This window comes from Momordica charantia (genome assembly GCF_013281855.1).
Source record: "Momordica charantia cultivar OHB3-1 chromosome 4 unlocalized genomic scaffold, Mcharantia_2.0 BLBB01000004.1, whole genome shotgun sequence".
NCBI classification, from domain to species: Eukaryota; Viridiplantae; Streptophyta; class Magnoliopsida; order Cucurbitales; family Cucurbitaceae; genus Momordica; species Momordica charantia.
In genome coordinates this window covers 4,531,858-4,554,868 of record NW_028275162.1, presented here as the reverse complement: position 1 = coordinate 4,554,868, position 23,011 = coordinate 4,531,858, and the positions used below count along the sequence as shown (strand labels likewise).

At 34.7% G+C, this 23,011-nt stretch overlaps 2 protein-coding genes across 4 annotated transcripts; one reads left to right on the top strand and one right to left on the bottom strand.

Annotated features, from left to right (window-relative positions):
• Nucleotides 1-925: 925 nt before the first annotated feature.
• LOC111007574 (presequence protease 1, chloroplastic/mitochondrial) lies at nt 926-14,981 on the bottom strand. The gene is made up of 19 exons (XM_022279981.2): nt 14,416-14,981; nt 14,086-14,269; nt 13,732-13,906; nt 13,496-13,628; nt 13,319-13,389; nt 11,997-12,080; nt 11,150-11,240; nt 8,550-9,070; nt 8,288-8,452; nt 7,977-8,195; nt 7,757-7,884; nt 6,690-6,879; nt 6,365-6,448; nt 6,182-6,279; nt 5,630-5,894; nt 5,393-5,555; nt 5,135-5,315; nt 4,467-4,538; nt 926-1,470 (listed from the first exon to the last, which is right to left on the bottom strand). The coding sequence occupies exons 1-19, from the start codon at nt 14,702-14,704 to the stop codon at nt 1,329-1,331; spliced, it is 3,255 nt and encodes a 1,084-aa protein (XP_022135673.2). The 5' UTR covers nt 14,705-14,981; the 3' UTR covers nt 926-1,328.
• Nucleotides 14,982-17,811: 2,830 nt separating this feature from the next.
• Nucleotides 17,812-22,789, top strand: LOC111008013 (uncharacterized). 3 transcript variants are annotated; one of them, XM_022280591.2, is made up of 6 exons: nt 17,812-18,261; nt 18,948-19,165; nt 19,249-19,507; nt 21,742-21,921; nt 22,011-22,166; nt 22,262-22,789. In XM_022280591.2, exons 1-6 carry the CDS (start codon nt 18,232-18,234, stop codon nt 22,439-22,441), a joined length of 1,023 nt encoding a protein of 340 aa, XP_022136283.2. In that variant the 5' UTR covers nt 17,812-18,231; the 3' UTR covers nt 22,442-22,789. The 3 variants fall into 3 exon arrangements, with proteins under 3 accessions (XP_022136283.2, XP_022136284.2, XP_022136282.2); XM_022280592.2 differs by having other exon boundaries at nt 17,815-18,261; nt 19,038-19,165; XM_022280590.2 differs by having other exon boundaries at nt 17,816-18,261; nt 18,930-19,165.
• Nucleotides 22,790-23,011: the final 222 nt, after the last annotated feature.

The window sequence follows — 23,011 nt, the reverse complement described above, 5'->3', positions numbered from 1 at the left end:
TCACATATTAAACATTAATTGCCCAATTATATATAGTAAAAAAATTGACGTGACATTTAATGTCCTATGATTGCAAATATGTGAAAAACTAGCTAAAGTGATGTTACCTCAATTTTGTCATTGCATTACATCTTTGAGCTTACATAAATCTTTTGATCATAAGCTCAAATAATCATGATTTTCTATTATACTTCTTTCACTCTTTCTTTTTTGTTTTGTTTTGTAGTGGGAATATGGATGATTAAACTTCCGACCTTGAAGGAAGGAATACATATCAATTACTGTTTCTCATATTGTCTATTATACTTTCTTCTAAACCAATTTTTACGACGATTAAATAACTTGTTTACTGATTTATTTTATTCCAATATGGTTAAAATATAAAAAGACGAAACTAGTTCATAGAGATGAACTAAAAGGACTAGAATTGTAATTTCACCCAAATAAGTCATGAAATTTCGTCTCTACCGAATTGAGTCATAATTTCAATTTGATCTCTATAATTCAGTCTCTATAATTTGAGCTTAATTTGAATTTAGTCTCTACAATTTAATCGTGATTTCAATCTAAAAATTTCTATTTAATCCCTATCGTCCAAGTCATTACCATATTAACAAATTACCTTTACACGTCAATGAGCCGATGTTTTCTATTTAACTAACTATATTAATTATCTGTAATAGGAGTAAAAAAACAAAATGAAATAGATGAATTTTTCAGAAGTTAAAAATGAGCTTTAAAAGCCATAGAAACCACATTTGTACTTTAACCTAAAAGGAAAGAAATCTCATCACCCACAAATGGAAATTGAAAAAGGAAAAGTTGTACCATTCAATAAAAGCCATTAAACTTGGTTTGAACATTGATTCCTTTAAATTTCCAAATGAATGAGAAACCAAGAGAATTCAAAAATGAAATGAATGTGTATATAAATATGCATCTTTCTATTTAATTGAGAGGGGGCGAAAGACAGAGCAAGTGAATAGAGAAGACGCAACAATTAAATAGCATCACCCATTCCTTCTCTTCAATATCAATAAACACAGCCCACTGCAGCATTTAAGAGCACATAAAATGATGAAACTATCAAATCCCATTCCGTACGCATAAATCATTTCCCAGCTGCTCAAATATTTATTTTTTGTCTCCTCCTATTCATTTTTTCTGAAAGAATGTAGTATCTTGTTCATGTCATAACAGTATTGGGAAAATGAATCAGTAATGCTAGTTGGTACCTTTTTGTTTTCCTTCCTTTCTTTTTTTCCTTCTCTCTGAAATCAATTTGGTTCTTCTCTTTGTTTGTTGATTTTGGAAGCTAGGAGGTTCCCTTACAGGGCTTTCTTCACTTGGAAGAAGCTGGGGCGTTCGTTGTTTGCGGTCTCGACGTCTTCGGGAGATGCAACGGAAACCACTACTCCTTTGTTTTTGACTGCCTCGAGTGTGTCTGCGAAGTTCTTGAAGTCCTTCAAGCTGTTGGGAGAGAAATGGGCATAAATTGTCAAGTGTTACAAAAGAGAGAAGAATTAGTCCAGTTTACAACATCAGCTATGAACCAACAGAATTTATGGATTTTTTAGGTGTTTATTCTATGCAGACTACTATTTCACAAGTTAACTCGGGAAACATGGTCTAAGCTCTTAAGAACTGTTGATCTATTCGAATGAGTTCGAACAATCTTTTAAAAATTATATTATCTACGTAATAGAAGACAGTGTAACATACTTCCTCACAAGCAATTGAAAAATCAAGATATCTGACAATTCATAAAGTAATGGCATTGAGTTATTCTGTCCTTAGAAATGCCTCAAGACTATCTTTTTCATGGAAAACAATGAATGATGCAAGTCTGTTGATAACTTTAAAAAACGTGATGCTGTAAACAATCTGTCCATAACAATCCTTCTTACAATTTTGAAAGTTTTTTTTTGTTATTATCAAAATCATAATTCTTCATACTTATTATATTTTAGTCCCCATATTTTTAGGTGTTCAATTTTAGCCTGTAAAGGACTATTTTATCTAATTGGAACCAAACAATAATACTTTATCTTTAAAATTCTATTGAAAGATTTTATCAACCAAAAAAAAAGAGAGAGAGAGAGAGAGAGTCAGAGAGATAATTCAAAGAACATGAACAGCTCCCCTTCTTGAGCAGGAGAGCCAACACTATCACAATACTACCTACCTACCCTTACCTAATGTCCAATTCTTGCTAACAAATCTAAGGGTCCATTCGTCCCTAACAAACTATCTTGCTACACACACGACATAATCCACCGCAACCATATGAGTTGGCTCATTGGTCTAAAGGGGACAAGGTAAATCAAAATAATTTAGAGGGAATGAGTTCAAACCCCGTGATGACCACCTACTTAGGAATTAATTTCCTGTGTTTCCTTGACAACCAAATGTAGTAGGGTCAAACAATTGTCTCATAAAATTAGTCAAGGTGTATGTAAGCTGGTCCGGACACTCACGAATATAATAATAAAAAAAAACGACTACATGACCCACAACATCTAGCGTCAAATACTTGTCTATATAGACATCAACTCTCAAGTAAATGAACAAAAGACATGTTAGTGTCCGGTTTCTGTTGGATGACTATATGAAAATTTAATGGGAAAGACTATGCAAAATTCATGAGCTACATTAAAACAAAACATTTAGAAGTTCAAGAGAAAAACAAATCATACATGGGACTAAAATAGGATTCAAAGCATCAAAACAAGGAGGTTTTATGGACTCAATTTATAAGGGCCTTTCTCTAGTGTTAGCATGACTTTAAATGGCAAATTTCAGTCTTACTACAATTTTCAGGATTATGTCTTGTTCACAGCACTAAGTTGATGTAAATGTTTCTTCTCTTCTTACTCCAACCACAATTTAAATGAACTTCTGATGAACTGGAGGACTTTTTTTAATCCCTGCTCTTTGGGGTTCCCCTTTTTTATATTTCATCATATCAATATTTGTTTCACATCAAAATAAAAAATAAAATAAAATAACTCCTCCCTTTTGGGATTTCAAAACCTAAACCAGAAAAAGAAAAAATCTGCTCTTCTTAACTAAATGTCAAATCATAGTTCGTGAGCAACAGTTCGCTTCTAGCGCCTCTCCAATTAAAAGTAAAAATTAACAAGAGGGCCTTTCATTAAACATGATATTCTCGTGCGCAACATTTGCTTTAGAGCTTCTCCCAATTAAAAGTAAAAAATGACAATAGTGCCTTTCATTAAATATTATATTCTCTGAAGTGTCCGCATGAGTAAAATGTCAAATGCTAAACAATTTCCGCCACTCTAGAATTTTGTAATAAGAGCTTACCCCAACCCAAATCATGAAGTCTTTTTCAACCTGTTGTGGAATGGAATTTGCTGCCAATTGAACCATAGGAGCAGATATATGGAAGGTGCATTTGTATTTCTAGAATTTGAGGAGTTGAAAAGTATGGAATTTTGGGAGATGAAATTCTAGAGACACTTCTTATCCAAAAAAGAAATTCTAGACACTGGGAACAATTGAGTCGGTAATATATCCCATAATAATCTTGGAATTCAATCCTTATAGTAATAATCTTGGAATTATCCCAAAATATGAGAATCGGAAAACCGAAAACCAATAGAAGAATATACTTTTTTTTTAATGAGAATAGAAGAATGTGACGTAATCGAAGATATTTGGGTGTGAAACTTGCTTAGAGCACTGATGCACGATGTGATGGAAAATTCACTCCATATTTGGTTTCAAGGACAAGGACTCTATTTTCTGTTCTAAACTCATGTTCTACAATATAATGGAAACTATTGAAGTGACCTCAGGATTTCCTTACAAGAATAGATCCAATACAAATAAGTGAATCAGTGATGGTCAATAAATTTAGAAAACATTTATCAGACTATGAGAATCCTATTAGGAGTATAGGGAATATTATTAGTTTGTTAGTATGAAGGGGCAGTATGGTAATTAGCATGGTAATTAGTTATGGGTGAGTGGTTATAAATAAGGGTGGCTGGAGAGGAGAAGATCATCTTGGAGAATATTATTAATATTATTTGGTGAGGAACTTGAGAGAATTATCTTGTTAGGTTCTTGTATTAGACACATTGAAGGTGGGAGAAACACTCCCATGTCTGTGGATGAGAGTGAAAGGCGAAGACAGTGAATGATGATGAATAGGATATTGACCTTTTATGATTTGCAAATTGACAAACGGGAGTTATAAAAAACCTCTAAATTCAGCTCATGATGATGAATAGGATATTGACCTTTTATGATTTGCAAATTGACAAACGGGACTTATAAAAAACCTCTAAATGCAGCTCGGCTAGGAACTGACTTTCTTCCTTGACATGGTAAATTAAAAGAATCTTCAAGCCAAAATATTGCCGAACTCAGTATTGCGAGGGCAAGGTTTGACAGGTTGCTTACTAAAATAAACACTAGCCAGTAGAGTCATTTTTTACCTGGTTGATAGAATCTCTTCCCTTCTCCTTTGCCTTTCTTCTTCTGTAATTCCTAATAAATGCCGCAACAAGCTGAAGAGACAAAAGATATATTAGTAAATAAAATTCGAACAGAATGGACAAACACTAGAGAGAAACAAAAGCCCAAAAATGAAAATAATTGCCTTAAAATTTCCAGGTGGTAAACAAAGAGAGGGAAATAATTGCCTTGAAATCCATACGAAATAATATATACGAAGGACATAATCATTAAGGGAGAAAATCCTTTTCAACATTGCTGATCTTTACAGATGATTAAATATATTCAAACCTTTTTTTAGCATCTTTAAGCCCTTCAGTACACAATGAATACTAGAATAACTTGATGTCAGGAGGATGCCCAATACACATGCTAGTATAATAGCATTTCAAGAGGAATCATTCTTTTATGTTTTCTTGGATGCTATTTTTTACAAGTTCTTACTATTTTTTTATTTTTATTTTTTTGTTTACGCAGGCAGATACAAGATCCTGATGCAAACAAAATCTGCCTAGAAACTTCCGTATGTGAGGTTTAATCACAAAACTTAGCCAAAGCCAGAAAGAAATTTATAATAACTACAGGGTGAATTGCAAAAGAACAGACTGATTATATGACGAGAAGAAATTTGGGCAGGGTGTCACCATACCTACTGTAACCTTTAGCATCAGGAAGCTGGTATGAATCAACATCTCCAATGGTTCCAATTATGGCTTTTGTTATAGTATCTTCATCCAATTCCAATTCACGCAGAAAATCAACAGTTCCATCATATACATCAAGTGTCTTTAACAAATTTGGGTCACGGTAAGATAAGAAGGAGAATACTCCTACAAATACAATTCACAAAAGGTAAGATTACCTATTGGTACTAAATGCAATGATAAATGACAGTAGAAAATTGTACCTGAATGAGTATCAAAATCACAAAAACCTCCATAAGCACCTCCACTTACTCGAACACGGTCCCATAACCAAGTATTACTAATAAACTTTGAAATAACATAGGCACTTCCATTAAGTTGATAGCCAGTTTCATAAATGTTGGCTGCTTTTCCAACGTAATTAACCTGGAGGAGGTAGCTATTAACAAATAATTGAGGCAAAATTGTGCAAAACAAACTGATAAAAAGAATGCACTTACCTGGGTAGGTATCACAATGGCCTCATTCTCTGAAGAAAGCCGGGCATTCCAAGTGCTGTTCTTAAGGGCAGATTGGTTAGGAAGAAAATCGAGAAAATTGCCAATGAACTTCTCTGACTTTGTGAGATTTTTGCCATCAGCAGTAATGTTTATTAGGCAATTTTTTCTTGAAAGCAAGGATTGGCGGATTTCCTCAAGTGATGAAGAAATTTCGGCCCAATTACTATCAACCTTCTCTTCGAGAGTTCGCAGGAATTCCAGATAACTATACACAACAAGAAAACCAATAAAAGAAGGTTGAAATCAATATATTGAATTTTCTGCATCATCTCAAATAACACGACACATGCATATACCCATGCAATGTATTCAAAGCTCATTTAGCTCAAGGAAAAACCATCAGATGAATTGCCAGACCTTATGTCAAATCCTAACGAGAGTTCATAACACATACAGAGTTGAATGGCCACAAGGAGCGGCACGATAACAGTGTCATCAGAAAAGCCAAAAATAAACGATGAAAAAAACATGAAAATACTGAAAAATCCCAACCTGAGACCACCCATTTGTTCAGAGATCCACCCTGCAATGTTCAACTTCGCATCCATCCTAGCAGCAGCAATTCCATGACCACTACCTCTTAACCGATTCTGATACATATCACATTTAATCACATTAGTACTTTACATATCACAATTAAGCTGTATCAGCATTTTATTTGTTTATTTGATGTACCTCCATTCTTGATTTGCTTTGAGATACAAACTGTTTAAATCGCTGCTGATCTGTAAACTGTACTTCTTGAAGAATGCAGTTCATCTAACATAAAAAGGAACGAATTGGTTATTCTATTAATTATCATTAAGCAGCTAACTTTGAATTGTAAATTAAAAATTAATAGTAAAGATAAGTAGCTCAACTACAGAGCAGTATAAAACTACACATTGTGGCAATGCAGAAATCAAAAGACAAATTCGCAAAGAATATCTGCAGTACATATTTCAAATAAAAATAATAAAAATAATAATAACAAAATCAGACTGATTTTGAATTTATATACCAGGTTGAACAAGTCTTCGGCACATCCAGCCATAGCCTTGCCTCTTACAATCATATGACTACATGCCTTGTCATTGCCACGCACAGATGATGTAAATGGATAAACCGATATCCCCCCAGTTTTCCTTCCAATTAACTGATTAAGTTGCACAAAAGTCAAGTCTTTTGTTCCCATCTCTAACAATGATTGACTGCCAAGAACGTTTGAAAGTCAAAAATATATACTTATAAGAAAAGCAAGGAACAATGTGATTCAGATTAACTTCCATGATTGGTATCATCTATAACATAATTGACTGCCAAAAGGACAGAGAAGCTTAAAACATTTCTATATATTTTAACTTCGAAGGAGCATAAACAAACAAAATGTTCTGTTTATCATTTCTTTGGATATAAGACAATGCTTTATTGTTACAGCTCTTATGCATATTTTTCCCTCTTCTTGTAACAAATATTACGTTTTCTAAAAGCCACAAGCTCAAAGATAAAAGTTCTTTTATCCAAGGCTGTGATCCTGTGAATCTCTGGGTTCAAATTGAAATAATTAAATGAAACTCTATTTTGGTGAGAAAATTGCTGTATCTAAACTTATTTTCTTGTTTATATTTCTCTCCTATCCTGGAAACTGTTTTCCATAAGGTTCTTGTAACCTTTCCATTGCCTGCAAAACTGAACCTTATGTCGAACTGGCTTACAAGGTTTGAAGTTCAAACCATGGGTGATCTCTGTATGTAACATCCTCTAGCGAAATGCCCTAAAAAAGACCTAAATAATGTTTCTCACATCTGCCTTTGGAATTCCCTGAAGAGATTTCATAAATTAAGAATTTCAACTTAGAGGCACCCAAGAAATCTTCAGTCATTGATCTCTTGCAAGATTCAAAATTAGGCCTTATTCTTCTAGATTGGAGTCATCTTCTGCACCGTTAGTTTGAGGACTCCTTTTGTGGGGCTGGTTTCTTTGAATGGCCTTATTTTTCATGTTTCTTAGTTTGGTTTTCCATCCCAAAAAAAAAAAATGAATAGCTATCTGCAATGACCAACAGACAAATAAAGTTCCACCACTTACCAAAATAGAGGTACCAAAGGAAGAAGCTCCTGCTTCAATGAACTCATATCAAAAACAGCTTCTGTGTAAAGAACGTCATTTGTGAAGAGTTCATGTTGTAAAACGGTCACTCCATTTACATTCCCAATCTACAGGTGGATCATACTAAAGAGTAAGAGCCTAGAAACTAAACCATAATGCAGATTGTCCACTGAATTCAAACATGGACTGATATGGTTACCTCTGTAGGAACACGAATAGGTTCTTTAGGAATATCTTGAAGGCAAAGACATGGAACGCATCTTAAAGCTTCTGGTGGATCAGGTGTTTCTTGCTTCAGCCGTAATTCCTGTGTAGCACGTGCTAGTTCAGCAAGATCTTCTTCAGTCATGCTTTCTTTAACTTTCTGCAGTATTTCTTTTTCAACTGCTTCATCACGAGAAGCTTTCTCTGGATCGGGCTGTGAAAGGAGGGGCAAAATCACAACAGATAAAATCAAATTTAGTGACATAGTGAGTGAAATTCTTAGAGATAAGATTAAGCATATTTTACCTGCATCTCAATAGTTACTCGATGAGGGTTGTTCAAGATGAATTTCTCTATCAGAGGAGAAAAAACAGCTTTCGGTCCTTCTGCAGCTATTCTGGCTTTCAAGACCTTCAAAGGCTCTTCATACTTCAATGGTTCAAATGGATCCATATCATATATCCATTTGCCCTATGGATTTCAATTTTAAAAACCTTTTAGCCATCGAACTTCAAAAATAAATTTGATGCTTAAAATTAGGAAATAAAAAGAGCTGGTTATAGCTTACAATGGATCGAAGCATAAGTGACAACCCTCTAGGGAAAGATCCTGTGTTATTTTCCCGCAGGGAAAACTCAATGGTATTCATGGAAGCCTCTACTGCATCATTGTCAAAACCTTCCTCTGTTAATTTCTTAAGGGTATTTAGAATTAATTCTTCTACTTTTGGAATGTCATCATCCGAAACACCCTTCAATCCAATACTAAACTGTGGTTGTAAGAGCTCATCTTCAATCCCCCCGCCAACAATGGCATCTCCCAGACCACTCTCCAGTAAGATTTTCCTCAATGGAGAAGCAGGAGTTCCCAGCATAAGATGGTCTAAAAACCCAAGGGTAAGCTCAGTTTCCAAGTCCAAGGGCTTATCAGAGAGCAACCAATTAACGCAGACCATATGTTTTTTCTTCAAATCACCTCCGTCACCAGAAGGATACTTCTCAACAATCCTAACCGGCTCTGAAAATAGCCTTTGCTGCTCAACCTTAGACTGGTTGGAAGCTGAACTTGCATCAAACATATCGAGATATTCTGCGATGAAGGAGATGAAGAGACTAGTCAATATTTGACAAAAGTCAATAACCAAAAAAATCAAATAAAAGAATTTTTGGTACCTCTGCTTTGACCTTAATTATAATTTATAGTTCCCATACCCTTCAAAGTTATATTATTGTTATTATCATTTAACCTTAATTATAATTTATAATTCCCATACCCTCCATCACCTCCACTAATGCCTCGTTGTTCGCCTCACCCTTGAAGGTTAAAATTTTGAAGATGATTCAGTTGGCAGGTTTATATAGAAAAGCTAATACCATGGACCGTATTCAAAGGCATTATTCTTTTGTGTTTGGTCCTCTTCTTTGCAAAAGTGCTTCTGAAGGCCTCAACCATATTTTATGGAGCTGTCACTGCCAGTTTGCCCAGTCGATTTGCAGTCGGTTCTTGGAGGTTTCTAGGGTGTCCTTGGCTTGTAACAAGGAGTGTAGAACAATGGTGGAGGAAGTTTTGCTTTGCCCCCTTTTTGAGATAGATGGGCCACGTTGTGGCAGGTTTTTTTTTTTTTTTTTCAATTTTGTGGGGTATTTGGATTGAGAGGATTAGTAGAATTTTTCGGGGTGGAGAGTCTTGGGAAGAAATTTGAGATTTAGTTAGATTTAATACCTCTTTATGGGTGTTGGTTTCCAATACTTTTTGTAATTATCAGTTAGGATTGATTCTTTTGAATTGGTGTCTCTTCTTGTAGGTGGTTACCCTGGCTTGTTTTTTGTTTTTTGTTTTTTTATGCCCCTTGTATATTCTTTTATATTTCTCAATGAAATCTTGGTTTATTTAAAAAAACAGAAAACAAAAAAAAAACTTTAGTTACTAGGCACCATTGCAATTAATAAGGAGAAATACAAATCCAAAGTGACAAATTATTTGTGATTGCATCCCGAAAGGAGTTATAAAAATCAAACAAACATTATTATTTACCCTCAAAAATAGGATTAGACCAAGCCCCCATCCATTTCAATCAAAACAATGCCTTAAATTCAATCCAAATTCATGTTTTTAAACTAATATGACTTCTCAAACTCTTCCATCAATAAAATAAAATGTAATGTCATGGAGCTCCTCTATGCACACCTATAAATTACTTGTCACGTTTGGTTTATGTTATTCCTCCTTTATGGCAAGAATGTCTAGTAAGTTTTAATCCAATGATAGGAACAATAATAAAGATTTAAAAACATATGGGGACTAAATTACAAAAGATTAATATTGTAATTTAACCAAAAGGAAATTCTCATTTCATTAGACAAAAAGAAATAATGTTAAGCAATTCAATGTAAAGATCCACATGAATGAAAAGATGTTTTCTTGAAAAACAATATGCTACTTTACTGTTTCACAGTGATGAGAACTCTGTTTGTATGTGTGCATGTTGGTGTCTCACTATCTTTGTGCGCTTTTTAGTGAGAAAAAAAAAAGAAAAGAAAAAGACTAGATTTCGGTAGAATAATGTAACATTCACACTTTTGACAATAAATGGTTTCGTTGAAAGAAAGAAATATTTAAAAGAAAAGGTGTCAGCAATGACCAGGTTCAAGAATATTCATACCAATGTCATAGTAGATTTCAACTACATCTCGGCTTCAGCTTGTCTCCCCAAGGGCGTCTACTGTGGCTTAATGCAATTAAGGCACTACTTTATGAGTTATGGTTTGAAAGGAATCTCATAATTTCTGAGGACCGCCGTAAATCTTCGTATGAGCGGTTTAGTATAGCCAAATTCAAAGCCTCATAATGGTGTTCTTTGTCAACTCTTTTTGGGAATTATTCTCCTTCTCTTATTTGTTCTAATTGGGGAGCTTTCTGTCCTCATATTAGTTTTATGTTTTTTACATTATTCTCACTCTTTCGAGAGTTTGTATCACTGAACATTTATGTTTCTTTTCATCAATTCAATTGAGAAGTTCGTTTCTTGTTAAAAAAAAAAAAAAAAACATCTTTGCACTTTCCATTCAAATAAAACCTACGTCATTAAAATTTAAAAAGGAAATGATGAACATGGAGATTAACTTGCCTTAATTTTTTTTCATTTTTCTTTTTTTGGCTATTGATTACCTTTGAGGATGCGAAGACGTTCAATAGGATTATCATCTCCATAAAACCAGATCCTTGCATTTCCTGGGTGGTAAAATTTATGGTGAAATTCCTGCAAGTTTAAAGAATAAGAAAACACAAAAAGAGAACATATAACTTCAAGATAAACCAAACAGAAGGAATTTGTGGGCAGAATGAGGTTTGCAGTTTAACTTCAATGGGAAAGGTATCGTACATACGTACGTGCACATCATTGAAGAGAGAGAGTACTATCCTTTTAGAATTTTAACTAATCAGTTAGCATAATCCTTGAGATTCAGCTCTATAAAGTTAATCAGCTAAATAAGTAGGATAGATATTAAGTTTGCACAAAAGGATAGTTAGGGTCTGATACAGTCCTATTTCAACTATAACACAACAATTAACAGAGATAAAATAACAAAAAGTTCAACAACCCTGGAACCAAAAGGCACGTAAGAGTTAAAATATACCCTTTTTTTTTAATTATCGTCAAAGATAATTGAGATAATTTGTAACTGAGTCATCAATCGGCACAACACTTATCAAGAAGTGATCATTTTACAGTTCTCTCTTCTGTGCTACATTTGCCAGTAACATTCTTGGTACTTTATCATTCTTTATAAATTTTATTTCTCGCATCAAGAGTAATATATGCTTATGTACATATACATACATAAACAAAAACATTTGTGTGTGTGTGTAGCATTTACAATTTTATAATGTAGGCCCATCTTGCCCAACCAACAGTTTCAAATAGATCATGTCAGAAAAATTATCTCGAAAACAGAAAGTTGACTACATTTTAAACTTAAAATCAATTCCAATAATAGTATGCTAAGAAAATAACCTTGAATTCCTCAAATGTGAGCTTGGGAATAACACGTGGATCACCTCCACTATCAACTCCATATGTATTATCCGGGAAAAGAGCCTGCCAAACTTTAATCAATGAAAAACCAGCTATATATACAAACAGAATAGTTTTATCATCTTACTCCAATACATTGAAAAAGTACTTATTGTTATTTTTATCAGAAGCATGACTTTCTCAACACAAATTAATCCTCGACTATGGTAAGTCAAACAGATAAGATGTATGATCTTTTCTAGAATAAGGTTTTTTTAATGGAGACATAGACCTTTTCACTCAAGATACAAAAAGGAAAGAGTAGTTACGGGACAGATTGATGGGGAGCAATATTTTGTTTGTGTTCACCTTCCCAACCTAGAGTTCGTAGGAAAAATGCAACCTTGGAAAGTTCCTCCTCAAATCTAACCTAGACTGTTGGGCTCGAGATGAGGGGGCTGCAAGGTGTTGGTACCAGAATTTGCAGGAGAGCTCTCTAGTATTTTGGAAATACTATTTTCAAGCAATCACACTCTTGTATCCTCAATCTAGTAACTATTTTCCTATGAAGATATGTGAGATCCAGAATTACCTGCTCTTTTAGGGCCCTTCGAGAAATACCTCTCTTTCCATGTACTGACACTCAAATATTTTTAGGCTCTTCTGGGAAAGATTCCAGAATTTTCTCTTCCTTTAAGACTCTTCAGAAGGTTAGATTCAAAATTCTTTATCAATGTCTCAACATTCGGAAGTTATATGGCTCTTGTTCTGTGCAAGATTTAAAGGGATTGGAAAGAATGGCCATAATTGAGCATTGTTTTACCAGGAAAACTGTAAAATGGGCTCTTAATTTCTCTCATTTCCATCTACTTCAAATCAAGTGGCTACTAGCTGGATATGCTTTTGAAAGATTAATTCATACATTTGTTATTGGTTTTATGTTGACTTCTGTCTGTAGTTGTATTTCTGATGGGTAGGGTAGCATTTCTACCTTTTCTTTCCTATTCTAAATGACTCTTAGTGAAGGTTGCACACGACCATTATGGACATACAAGCAAATGAGTTTTTGCTCCATTATCCTTGTAATATTCACGGAATTAGAGCTGGTATTCTAAGGTTTCTTTTTTTTTTCCAGCTTTCAATGATGGATTATTCTAGCAAAGGTAATGCTACTTGGATAAAAAAGTTGAAATCTTCTAATCATAAAGACCCACAGACACCATTTTTCTGATCAAAACTACAGGCACAACATGAAGAAAGGTTCCAGGATTTAGGAGGGGGAAAGAAAACCAAGAGAGATAAAAAAACAAAATGGTTCTTGCCTGTTGAGTAGCACGTCCTAAGATATTGTCAGGCTGTGAGTAAACTCCTTTCATTTCATTGAACACCACCCCTACCATTAAGAAAAGCTTTAGTGAAGAAAAAAAGAATCCAACGTTTTCTCTTGTGCCAGTTGAGAAAATATTGCACGACAACGAGTATATGCAACAGGATATTACCTTTATAAGATATGTCTTCTGATGGATCGTTTAGTTCATAATGCCAACCCTCCTGTTGAAACGTCTTGAAGTCCTCCACGCACTTCGGAAAGAAGACCGCATCCAAGTATACATCAACAAGATTATAAAAATCCTACAGATAAAAACAAAGTCATTTCCAGACTGCTGAAAACTGAACAGTTTTCCCATCTCAACCACAACAATTGTATTTGTGACTTCAGCATATCACTAATTACCTTTGCATTTGTTGAAGCAACTGGGTAGCATGTCCTATCAGGATATGTAAATGCATTTAAAAATGTATGTAGGCTTCCTTTCAATAATTCAACAAATGGCTCCTTCACTGGGTACTTCCTTGATCCACACAGTACACTGTGTTCTAATATGTGCGGAATTCCAGTGGAATCATTCCTGTGTGAGAATTATAACTTAGATGCGCCTCGATCAACTTAAGATTTAAAGTAAACAACTAAGAATGAGTATGTATTTTCCTATAGCTCCTCTTCTGTTCTTTCATTCGTCAGTTGGTTTTTCATGAAAAATGATAGCAAGCAATCAAACAGTAAAGTCGAAACTCAAAGTGTACTTACGGTGGTGTACGGAATACAATCCCAAAGACCTTATTCTCATCATCATTCGACACGGACATCACCTCCGCACCAGTCTTCTTATGTCTAAAAAGCACCGCTTTCGATTTGCACTCACCAATAAACTCCTCAGAGACCTTCTCGAATCCAAGCTTCTCAGCAACCTCGTCCGAAACTTCAGCAAACTCTATGCTCAGAAAAAATAAAAAAGACGCTGAAGTCTACTTATCGCTACAAGTCAAAACTCAAGTGCAGTATTCCGAAATTGCTTCCACGAACTGGGTTTGAAATGTAATTCAAAAAAACAAAACAGAAATGAAAATTAAACCAAACCTGGAGGGGAGTGGGCAGGGGAAGCAGCGACAGCACGCGGAGCCAGGGACGAGAACTGTTTTCTGAAGTGGAGCGAACAAGAAGGGGAAGACGCAGGCAGTAATCTCCATTGACGACGCGGCAACGATCTTCTGCTGAGGCCGGGATTCAAACGGTGTAGTTTCCTCGGAACAAACGACGAACACGGCGGTAATGTGGAGCAAGACAACCGGTGAGCAGAGCGGAAGAGGATTCTATTGCAAACCATAGTGGAACAAGAGAGAGAACGGAGTAGAACCGACTTCTCCATTACTGGAATTTGATGAAGCTTCCAGAGAGAGGAGATGGGGTTTAATGGCTGGCGGTGAGAGGATGGGAGGTTTACGGGTGGCGCTAAAACTCGCCTGAGAAAATTTCTGGTTAATTTCAATCGAAGAATTGGGCAGATTGCGCTGTCAATTCACAATTTGAGATAACAAGATATTTCCCAATTACTTTCAAACTCTTTGTTTTTCTCTCTTTTGTAAGGGAAATTTTGCTGATAAGAATTAAGAACCGTAAAATTTGACCCACCAAGCTACAAAATTTCTTCCTCCAAGCATTTGAGTTTTCAAAAATATGTGTGCTATAGAACCAATTTTTGATCGAGAGTCTCGTTTGCCTCTTTATGTGAAATGTAAAATGTAATTTAGAAAGACTAGTATCCCACCCAGGTAATGGGTTACTCCTACAGCACGTTCTTGGACAATGCGTTTTGCCAATAACCACGCCCGCTGAATAGGAACGTTAAACTAAAAGTCTATACAAAATAAATCGCAAAAAGATGTTTTAAAGTGCTCATCGTGTACACAACATGTAGAGGTGGATGATCGAACTCATAACCTCTTGGTTGTAAATATACGTCAATTACCACTAAGTTATACTTGTTTTTGTTTGATATGTATTAGGTTTGTGGAGTTATATGTATTTTTTTTGATAAAAATATAGAGTCCAATTTTGTAAATGTACCAGGTCTTGTGATAACATCTCTCTTCTTTTTTAAACTATTTATATTTACTTTAGAAGCCCCTCATCATTTGCAGACAACCTAGCCAAATTCTTGCATTTCTGTCTAGATGCTTGCTCATTGAAAGTGAATTAATGGGGAGGGGGTGGCCAGTGGCCTCCTTCTCTCATCTCCTTATCTTTTCTAAGAAGGACACGTTTTCTCTCAGTTTTTTATTGAGTTTTTTAGATTGCATTTCTCTCTATTTTGTTGTAGTCTTGTCGTTCTTCTTCTTTTTTCCAAGGAGTAAGTTGCATGATTTGAGATATCATGGGGCTCTTTTTGGTTTGGAGGAGATTTTCGGGGAGGATCCTTCTTCCCCGCTGGTTTCTATGGTGGCAGATGATGGTTGGATTTCGAGGATCCTTCTATCGGGAGATGATAGTGCCAATTGGGGCTAATAAATCAAAAGAAACATAGCTTCGTTATCAAAATATTTCAAAGAGTTTTCAGGTATCAAATTTGAGAAGGCACTCGCTTGTGATCTATTGGGATGACTTTTCATCTTTTTCGAGTCCTGATTTTAGAAGATTTCCATGGTCCAAGGGCAAAGATGACGGAGGAGAAGGTGGGCGACGACATAGGTGTGGTGGAGGATCACCACTATTCTTTTTTTTAGTACAACAAGTGGAGTGAGAGAATTTGAACTCGTGACCTCTGTGATCACCACTACTATGAACTTATCCTTAATGGTCCTATTTCTTATTAATGCAGTGTTTATTTGATCTCAAATAAAATAAAAAATAATAAACCTAGCCAAATTATTTTTCATCGTTAAAAAAAAACAATCTATAGGATTCTATTAAAAACTGTTAATACACAATTCTCATAATAGAGAATAAATTATATATGAAATTTAAGGCCATTTTATATATTAATTCAACAATTACAGATATGAATCGGATCATTACTAGTAAAAAATAAAAAAAAAAAGGAATTTTCTACTTGCAAAGAACAATTTCGATCTCCATCATACGTAACACTTAACTTATATAAGCAATTATGGTAAAATATAACTTAAAAATAAATTATTCCTTTCCTCCTTATTTCATCTCTTTGCTAGTTTTATAAGCTCAAAACTAATTTTCTATAAATTAAAATATAAAATTTTTGTTATGCTATTTATGTAATTTCGTCTCTATTACTATTATTTTGTGTTGACAAAATTTCATGTCTATTTTAAGACGCAGTCAAAGTCCAAATCCAACAAATAATCAGACAAGGTCACGTTTGTAATAACTTATTAAGTTTTTTTTTCCCTTTTTTTTTTATGTCGGGATTTAAAAATATTATTTAATATTTAATGGTTTAAATTTTCATTTTCTTAAATTTGTTAAAAATAGCTATTATAAATCTTGCTAGATTAAATTTCTCCTTATGATATCCACAAATTTAATATTCACCTTCAATTTATGTGGTCCAAATACAAATTCACATTAAGATATTAATATACTTAATCAAAGTCACGTCATTGATTTGTTATAAAATAAAGATAAGAATTAAAATAATTATTTTTCATAAATTTATGGACTAGGACATAATAGTTTGTCGATACATCTAGTACCATCGAGAGTTGTTATGTGGGGATGGAGAACCTCGTTTCAATCCTCATCCCTGCAAAATATATTTTGTGTCGGGGCAAAGATTTTATGTGGAAAATTAATTATTTACCCTTTATTATTATTAACTTTTAAAATAATTAATCAATTACATAATTCTTTAAAAGAAATGTATAACTAAATGTTTACTTTATACTGTGAAATCCATAGCTAGATACGTTTGGAGAATTCTCATTTAAAAAAAAAGTTATCAAACGATCTAATAAAACAATATAATATACTATTTCATCTTAGTTCATTTATCCCTATAAAAGTGTTAAAATGTAAACATATCATAATAAATTTGTTAATATATAAAAAATGGAATAGGAGTACGAGTACGAGGATGGGGAATGTATTTTCCGTCCCATACCTATTTAGATGACGGGGACAAAATGTTCCCCATCTTCATCGTACGTGCTTAAACAGAGATTTTATGCACGAAAAACAAACACTCTACCATAAAAAATGATGATTTAATCCACATCATGTAATTATTGAATAAAAAAAAGACTGAAAAATATATTTTAAAAGTTCAAAAATCAGAATATAACAAATCTATAAATTTACATGCCATAATAAGTAATTTAAAAATTTAGACACTAAAACTAAAACTAGATTTAAACCTAATTTAATCAAATTTGTTTAAAGTTGGACGGCACGAATTTGCCACCTTCATTTATTTAAATAAAAAAAGTCGAACTTTTTACTTTAAAAAAAAAAAAAAGCAAAAGACAGAGCAGGAGAGGGCAAAACGCTGTCGTTTTGTGTGGAAGAAGATGAAGAATCTGCCGAGCCGTACGAGAGACTGCGTCCAAGGCAAAAAGGCTGAACAAATCCGAAAAGCCAAGAACCAAAATCAAAAGAGAAAAAAAAAAGAAAAAAAATAAACGAAGTGAGGTTGCAACGGTCGAAGCTCAAAATCATCTCGTTCTTCACGAGAAAGCCTCAAAACCCATAAATTTTTCTTTTTCCTTGTTCCCCCTTTTCTCCACTATTTCTCTTTCTTCGATTTCCCCCTTTCCCCCCTTCTTTTTCTCTCTCTGTTCATCTTTTTTTCTCTTTTTTGTTATTTGACTGAGGAGAGGAGAGCGATGGGAGGGGGAAGTCCCAGAAAGAAAATAAAGGCAAAGCGAAGAAGATTCTGAGCTCCCAAATGCCCTTTTCCTTCTTTTTCTTTTTACCCTCTAAACAATGGCGGACGATCCCAGTTTCTTGACCAAGGTAATGCCTAAAAGAACACATTTCACCCCTTTTAACGTTCATGTCTTATTGTCTTTTTCCTGGGTTATTAGCATCTTTGAGTTTTTTTTTTCTTTTAAAAAAAAGTTTATTTCTAATCTATGTCATGTGAAAAGTCTTTGATCTGCGCGTTGGTTAAGCTAGCTTCTATTCCTGAAATTTCGTATTTATATTCGAGCTCGTAATCCAACTTGGATTTCCCATTCTCATTTCTGATTTCTTTATACCAAGGATTTGAGATCAATACTTCTATTTTTGGGAACATAAATTAGTTTTTATATTCTCTGCACAGGTCTAGCATGTGCATATTCAATCCGAGGATGTTTTTGAGTAATTCTACGTTGACCCTATTGGCTAACATAGTTAATGTTTATTGAAGTCTGGGAGGTCAATCTGTTTGGCTCCGGGAATTGGTTATTATATTCTTATTTTCCCTCTCTGCACCTGTGAAAACCATGTTTTTGAAGGTGTAGCTTGTACATGTTGAATCCTAGGATCTTTTTGAGTAATTCTATGTCGACCCTTTAAGCTAAAATAGTTAATTTTTATCCAATCTTTTATATCGAAAGTCTGGGAGCTCAATCTGTTTGGCTCCAATCTCCGATTAATAGGCTGTAGCTTTTGCATCACAATGATTTTCATAATGGCAGGAAACTTTTATTTTAAAGGTTCCCAAGAAATCCCCATTGATGTTAAGGATGATTGTGTTAGTCTTTGCCATGGTCTGTGGTGTATTTATATGCTCAATTTGCCTGAAGCAAATTAGCACCAGCTCGAAGGTTGGATTTTTGAAAGTCCAGGTGATTGACATGCCATGTTCAAAGCCTCGTATTGATCCTTCAGACGTTCCTTTCGTGCACTTTCCTAAGCCTACAACATTTAGCAGGTAAAAGAAACATCCATTATGTGGTTTGACTTAGTTTTGAAGTTGAATAAATTGATAACTTTTAGTTTTCTGCACGTTTCTAGGGCTGAGTGCGCTTGCCACCCTGTTCGATATTTTGCCATTTTGTCGATGCAGAGATCAGGCAGTGGTTGGTTTGAGACATTATTAAATAATCATACTAACATAAGCTCCAATGGAGAGATATTCTCGGTTAAAGTTAGGAGAAGTAATATTTCAACCATTGTTGAAACATTGGATAAAGTTTACAATCTGGACTGGTTTAGTAGTGCCTCGAAAAATGAGTGCACTGCAGCTGTTGGCCTTAAGTGGATGCTTAATCAGGTAACAACTGTACTCTTAATTCATTTAGTTTCATTTGTACATTTCACTTTCATGTGCAGCACTTGCGTTGCATGATGCTTACATCGTTGTGATAACATTATATATGTGCTTATCTATTTCACTAAAATATTGTTCCATTTTGATTAGTTTCCGAGTTGATTTTTGATGCCTTGTTTTATTACCTTTTTTTTTTTTTTTAATGAGAAACCGAGTTTTCATGGAGAAAAATGAGAGAATATTTAATGACATGAAAAAAGGGTCCAACAAAAGAAGCTAAAACAAGACTTGGACTAACCGAACTAAAAAGAGCTCCAATCCAAAAGAGAATTGGTGAATACAAAGGGCCTTAGAAACTGAACTGCACAAAGAGGCATTAAACCTAGCAAGAGCTCAAACCTCTTCTCAAGACCTCTTAAAGCCTCTAAAAATTCTATTATTTCTCTCAATAGCCCACAAGATAGCAAAAGAACAAGCATGCCAAAGAACTCTGTCCTTATTGTGTGAAAGAGATGATGCAACAAAACCTCATCCATCGTAGAGTAACAATCTCTATTGTGTGGCATACTAATACTGAACGCCTCCATAGAACACTGTTATGAGTGAGCCTCTTGATGTAGCATATTATATGAATAATTAATAGTTTTTAAATTTTCATTAGAACTATTAATTGTTTTAGGTGGTCATTAGTTAATTGACTTAGTTTGATTAGTTAGCTTAAATTCTCCATTAAGTGGATGGTTAATCCTTTGTATTTGAATATTTTGATCATTAATAAATATTCTGGTTTAGAGTTCTTGGGAGATTTTCTCCTTTGATACTTGGTTGTATCACCTCTGGAATATTTGCTGCATGAAAAATTGCATTCATTGACCTTTTTTCTAACTTGTAATTGTTATGACAGTAGGGTAAACAAATGTACTTTAATTATTTATCTTTTAAAGAGTTTTGCTCTGTTTAATTTTTATATGTTATATGTGGATCATGATTTCGTGTAAGCACACACCTTTTTCGTATGGAGTCTTTATTCCTATATCTCCTTGGACTAATAATAGAACGCTGCAACTCATTCTGGTTGGCATTTGCAACTAATTATTTGCTGCATTTCTGCTGTAAGAGACTAAAAGTTTCACTGTAGCTAAATGTGTTTGATGCATTTTTTAGTTTGGTTGATGCTTTCAGTTATTCGAGCTACTGTATTTTTTGTACATGTCTTGTTGATGTTTATGTTTAAACAAACTTGGACGAGCTTTCCTAGACTACTAGACGATGCGGAAAACTCCAATGCCCTTTAAGATTTTCAACGTACCAGGATCTGGGAGTTATGTTTTTGAAACAAAATTCATTGTTTAGAAAATTAAGGTTGTGTACTTCTACCCTCAAGTTTCAGAGGGGTTGAGGATGGTGTATGAGCCAAGCTTCAAATATTGTCATGGAAGTATTAAGGGGAAGAAGCAATATAGTACAATCTATTGCGAATTTCCAATAAAAATAGAGGCAGGTCTTATAAGTTATAATGCTGGCTGGGGATATGTTGTCTTATCTCAATAGTACAAAATCTGTCAAAGACGATGGTTGGGGGGAATGCTGGACTTTTTAAGGTTGGGTTGCTTGGAATCTGTCGAATAGGAGCTCTTCTTTCTATATTCAACCTACTGTCTATCTTGATACACCTGTGTCACAATGGAGGATTTTTGAGTAAGGAAGCGGGAGCATTGGTCAAGAGAGAGAAAGAAGAGAAACTATAGATCATGAAAATCATATTAGCTACACCAAATCTGATACGCCTTTTTTTTTTCTTGTTATCCTAATTTTTGACTCACCGGATTGGTAACCCCTTTGTGTGCATGATTATGTGCAACTTGCCCTGATGCTTCCATTCTTTTTAATGAACTCTAGTTTCTTATTAGGACGAGAAAAAAAGGGGGGAAAAAGAGACTTTGACCTTGACTATGTTACTTGTTTTTCTCTTCATAAAAGTATTATTCTTTTGCTCGTGGAATAAAGATTGTGTTAGCCTCAAATCTCCTTGAATTTTCTAAGACCTGAGTTTCAAGTTCTCTGAATGTGCGGGTGGATCATGTACATGCATGCTATGTTTATTCTTGGTGAGGTGAACTGACCTTTCCTGGCGTTACCACAAACCGAGACATGTCGCTATTTTGAGCTCTTGAATCCTTGATCATGTTGATGAAAAATAACGGTGTCCTTGCTTGTATCTATCTCTATCTTTGCAGGGGTTGATGCAGCACCATGTAGAAATAGTAGAGTACTTCAAACGTCGTGGGGTTTCTGCTATTTTCCTATTCCGAAGAAACCTCCTACGCAGAATGATCTCAGTACTTGCAAATTCTTACGATCGAGATGCTAAGTTGTTGAATGGAACTCACAAGTCTCATGTGCATTCACACCATGAGGTTTTGCTCTTTTATCCTCTCATTCAATATCTGTTTTCTTTTCCAGTCTCTCCCAAACACACTAAAAAAATATCATAGAAATGTTTCAGGCAAACATACTTGCAAAATACAAGCCTGTAATCAATGCCACTCTCTTGATACCCAATTTGAGGCAAGTAGAAGAGACAACAACCAAAGCACTGGAATACTTCAAGAGCACTCGGCACATCGTGTTGTATTACGAAGACGTAGTTAGTAACCGCACTGTAAGACACTACTAAAACCACGAACCGAGTCCCCATCTGGGCTTCCTCATTTTGGTGGAGGGCCATTTTCTTACGAACTCTTGTTGTGGTTGCAGAAATTAAAAGATGTTCAAAACTTTCTGAGGGTTCCACAGAGGAAGTTGAAGAGTCGCCAAGTGAAGATACACCGAGGCCCGCTGTCGAACCACATAGAGAACTGGGAAGATGTCCAGAAGGCACTGCACGGAAGCCCATATGAGAGCTTTTTACTCGCAAACTACCGGAAAAGTAAATGAAAGATACTCGACAGGACAGAGGCAGGCAAGCTAAAGAAGAAGGCTGTATATATAGCATCCTCAGCAAGTGTTCATCATCATTTTGTGCCACAAGTATCACCACAGGAGGAGGATAGAGCCATCCTTATTCCCTTCTGTTGCAATTTTGGCTGTGGCACAGTCTGTTATTTTTTAGCTTTATTTTCTGATTCTCTTCCTCTTTTTTTCCTTTTCTTTTTTTCTTCGAGTAATATTCAGTTCATTCTTTGATCTCTTTTCTTCTATTTTGCACTCAACATTTTTAACACCCCACTAATCATGAGAAAAGTTCACACATATATATATTGAAATAGTCTTTTATTTTTGGAAGGGAAACTGTAACAAGATCACAGGCATTTTTATTCCACCCGTTCTTGAAACTGACAAAAGTTCATGGCTCGATTGATAATGTTCATGTCTTTTTGTTTCTATTTCTTTATTTTTAATGTAGAAAAATGTGTTGCATGGTTTCAACCTCCAAGAATTCAAGTATGATAAATAATCTTTTTTATTTATGTTTTGGAACAAATTGGAAATGAGAACAAGAAAAAA

What these genes read in the sequence shown, in the direction of transcription:
- LOC111007574 (XM_022279981.2), bottom strand. Translation starts at nt 14,704, where the DNA reads ATGGAGAAGTCGGTTCTACTCCGTTCTCTCTCTTGTTCCACTATGGTT. An exon ending in AGAAGACATATCTTATAAAG is followed by an intron (nt 13,390 to 13,495) that starts GTAATATCCTGT and finishes TCTTAATGGTAG; the next exon opens with GGGTGGTGTTCAATGAAATG. An exon ending in GAACAAATGGGTGGTCTCAG is followed by an intron (nt 5,895 to 6,181) that starts GTTGGGATTTTT and finishes TGTTGTGTATAG; the next exon opens with TTATCTGGAATTCCTGCGAA.
- LOC111008013 (XM_022280590.2), top strand. Translation starts at nt 18,232, where the DNA reads ATGGCGGACGATCCCAGTTTCTTGACCAAG. An exon ending in ATGTGCATTCACACCATGAG is followed by an intron (nt 21,922 to 22,010) that starts GTTTTGCTCTTT and finishes GAAATGTTTCAG; the next exon opens with GCAAACATACTTGCAAAATA. An exon ending in ACGTAGTTAGTAACCGCACT is followed by an intron (nt 22,167 to 22,261) that starts GTAAGACACTAC and finishes TTGTGGTTGCAG; the next exon opens with AAATTAAAAGATGTTCAAAA.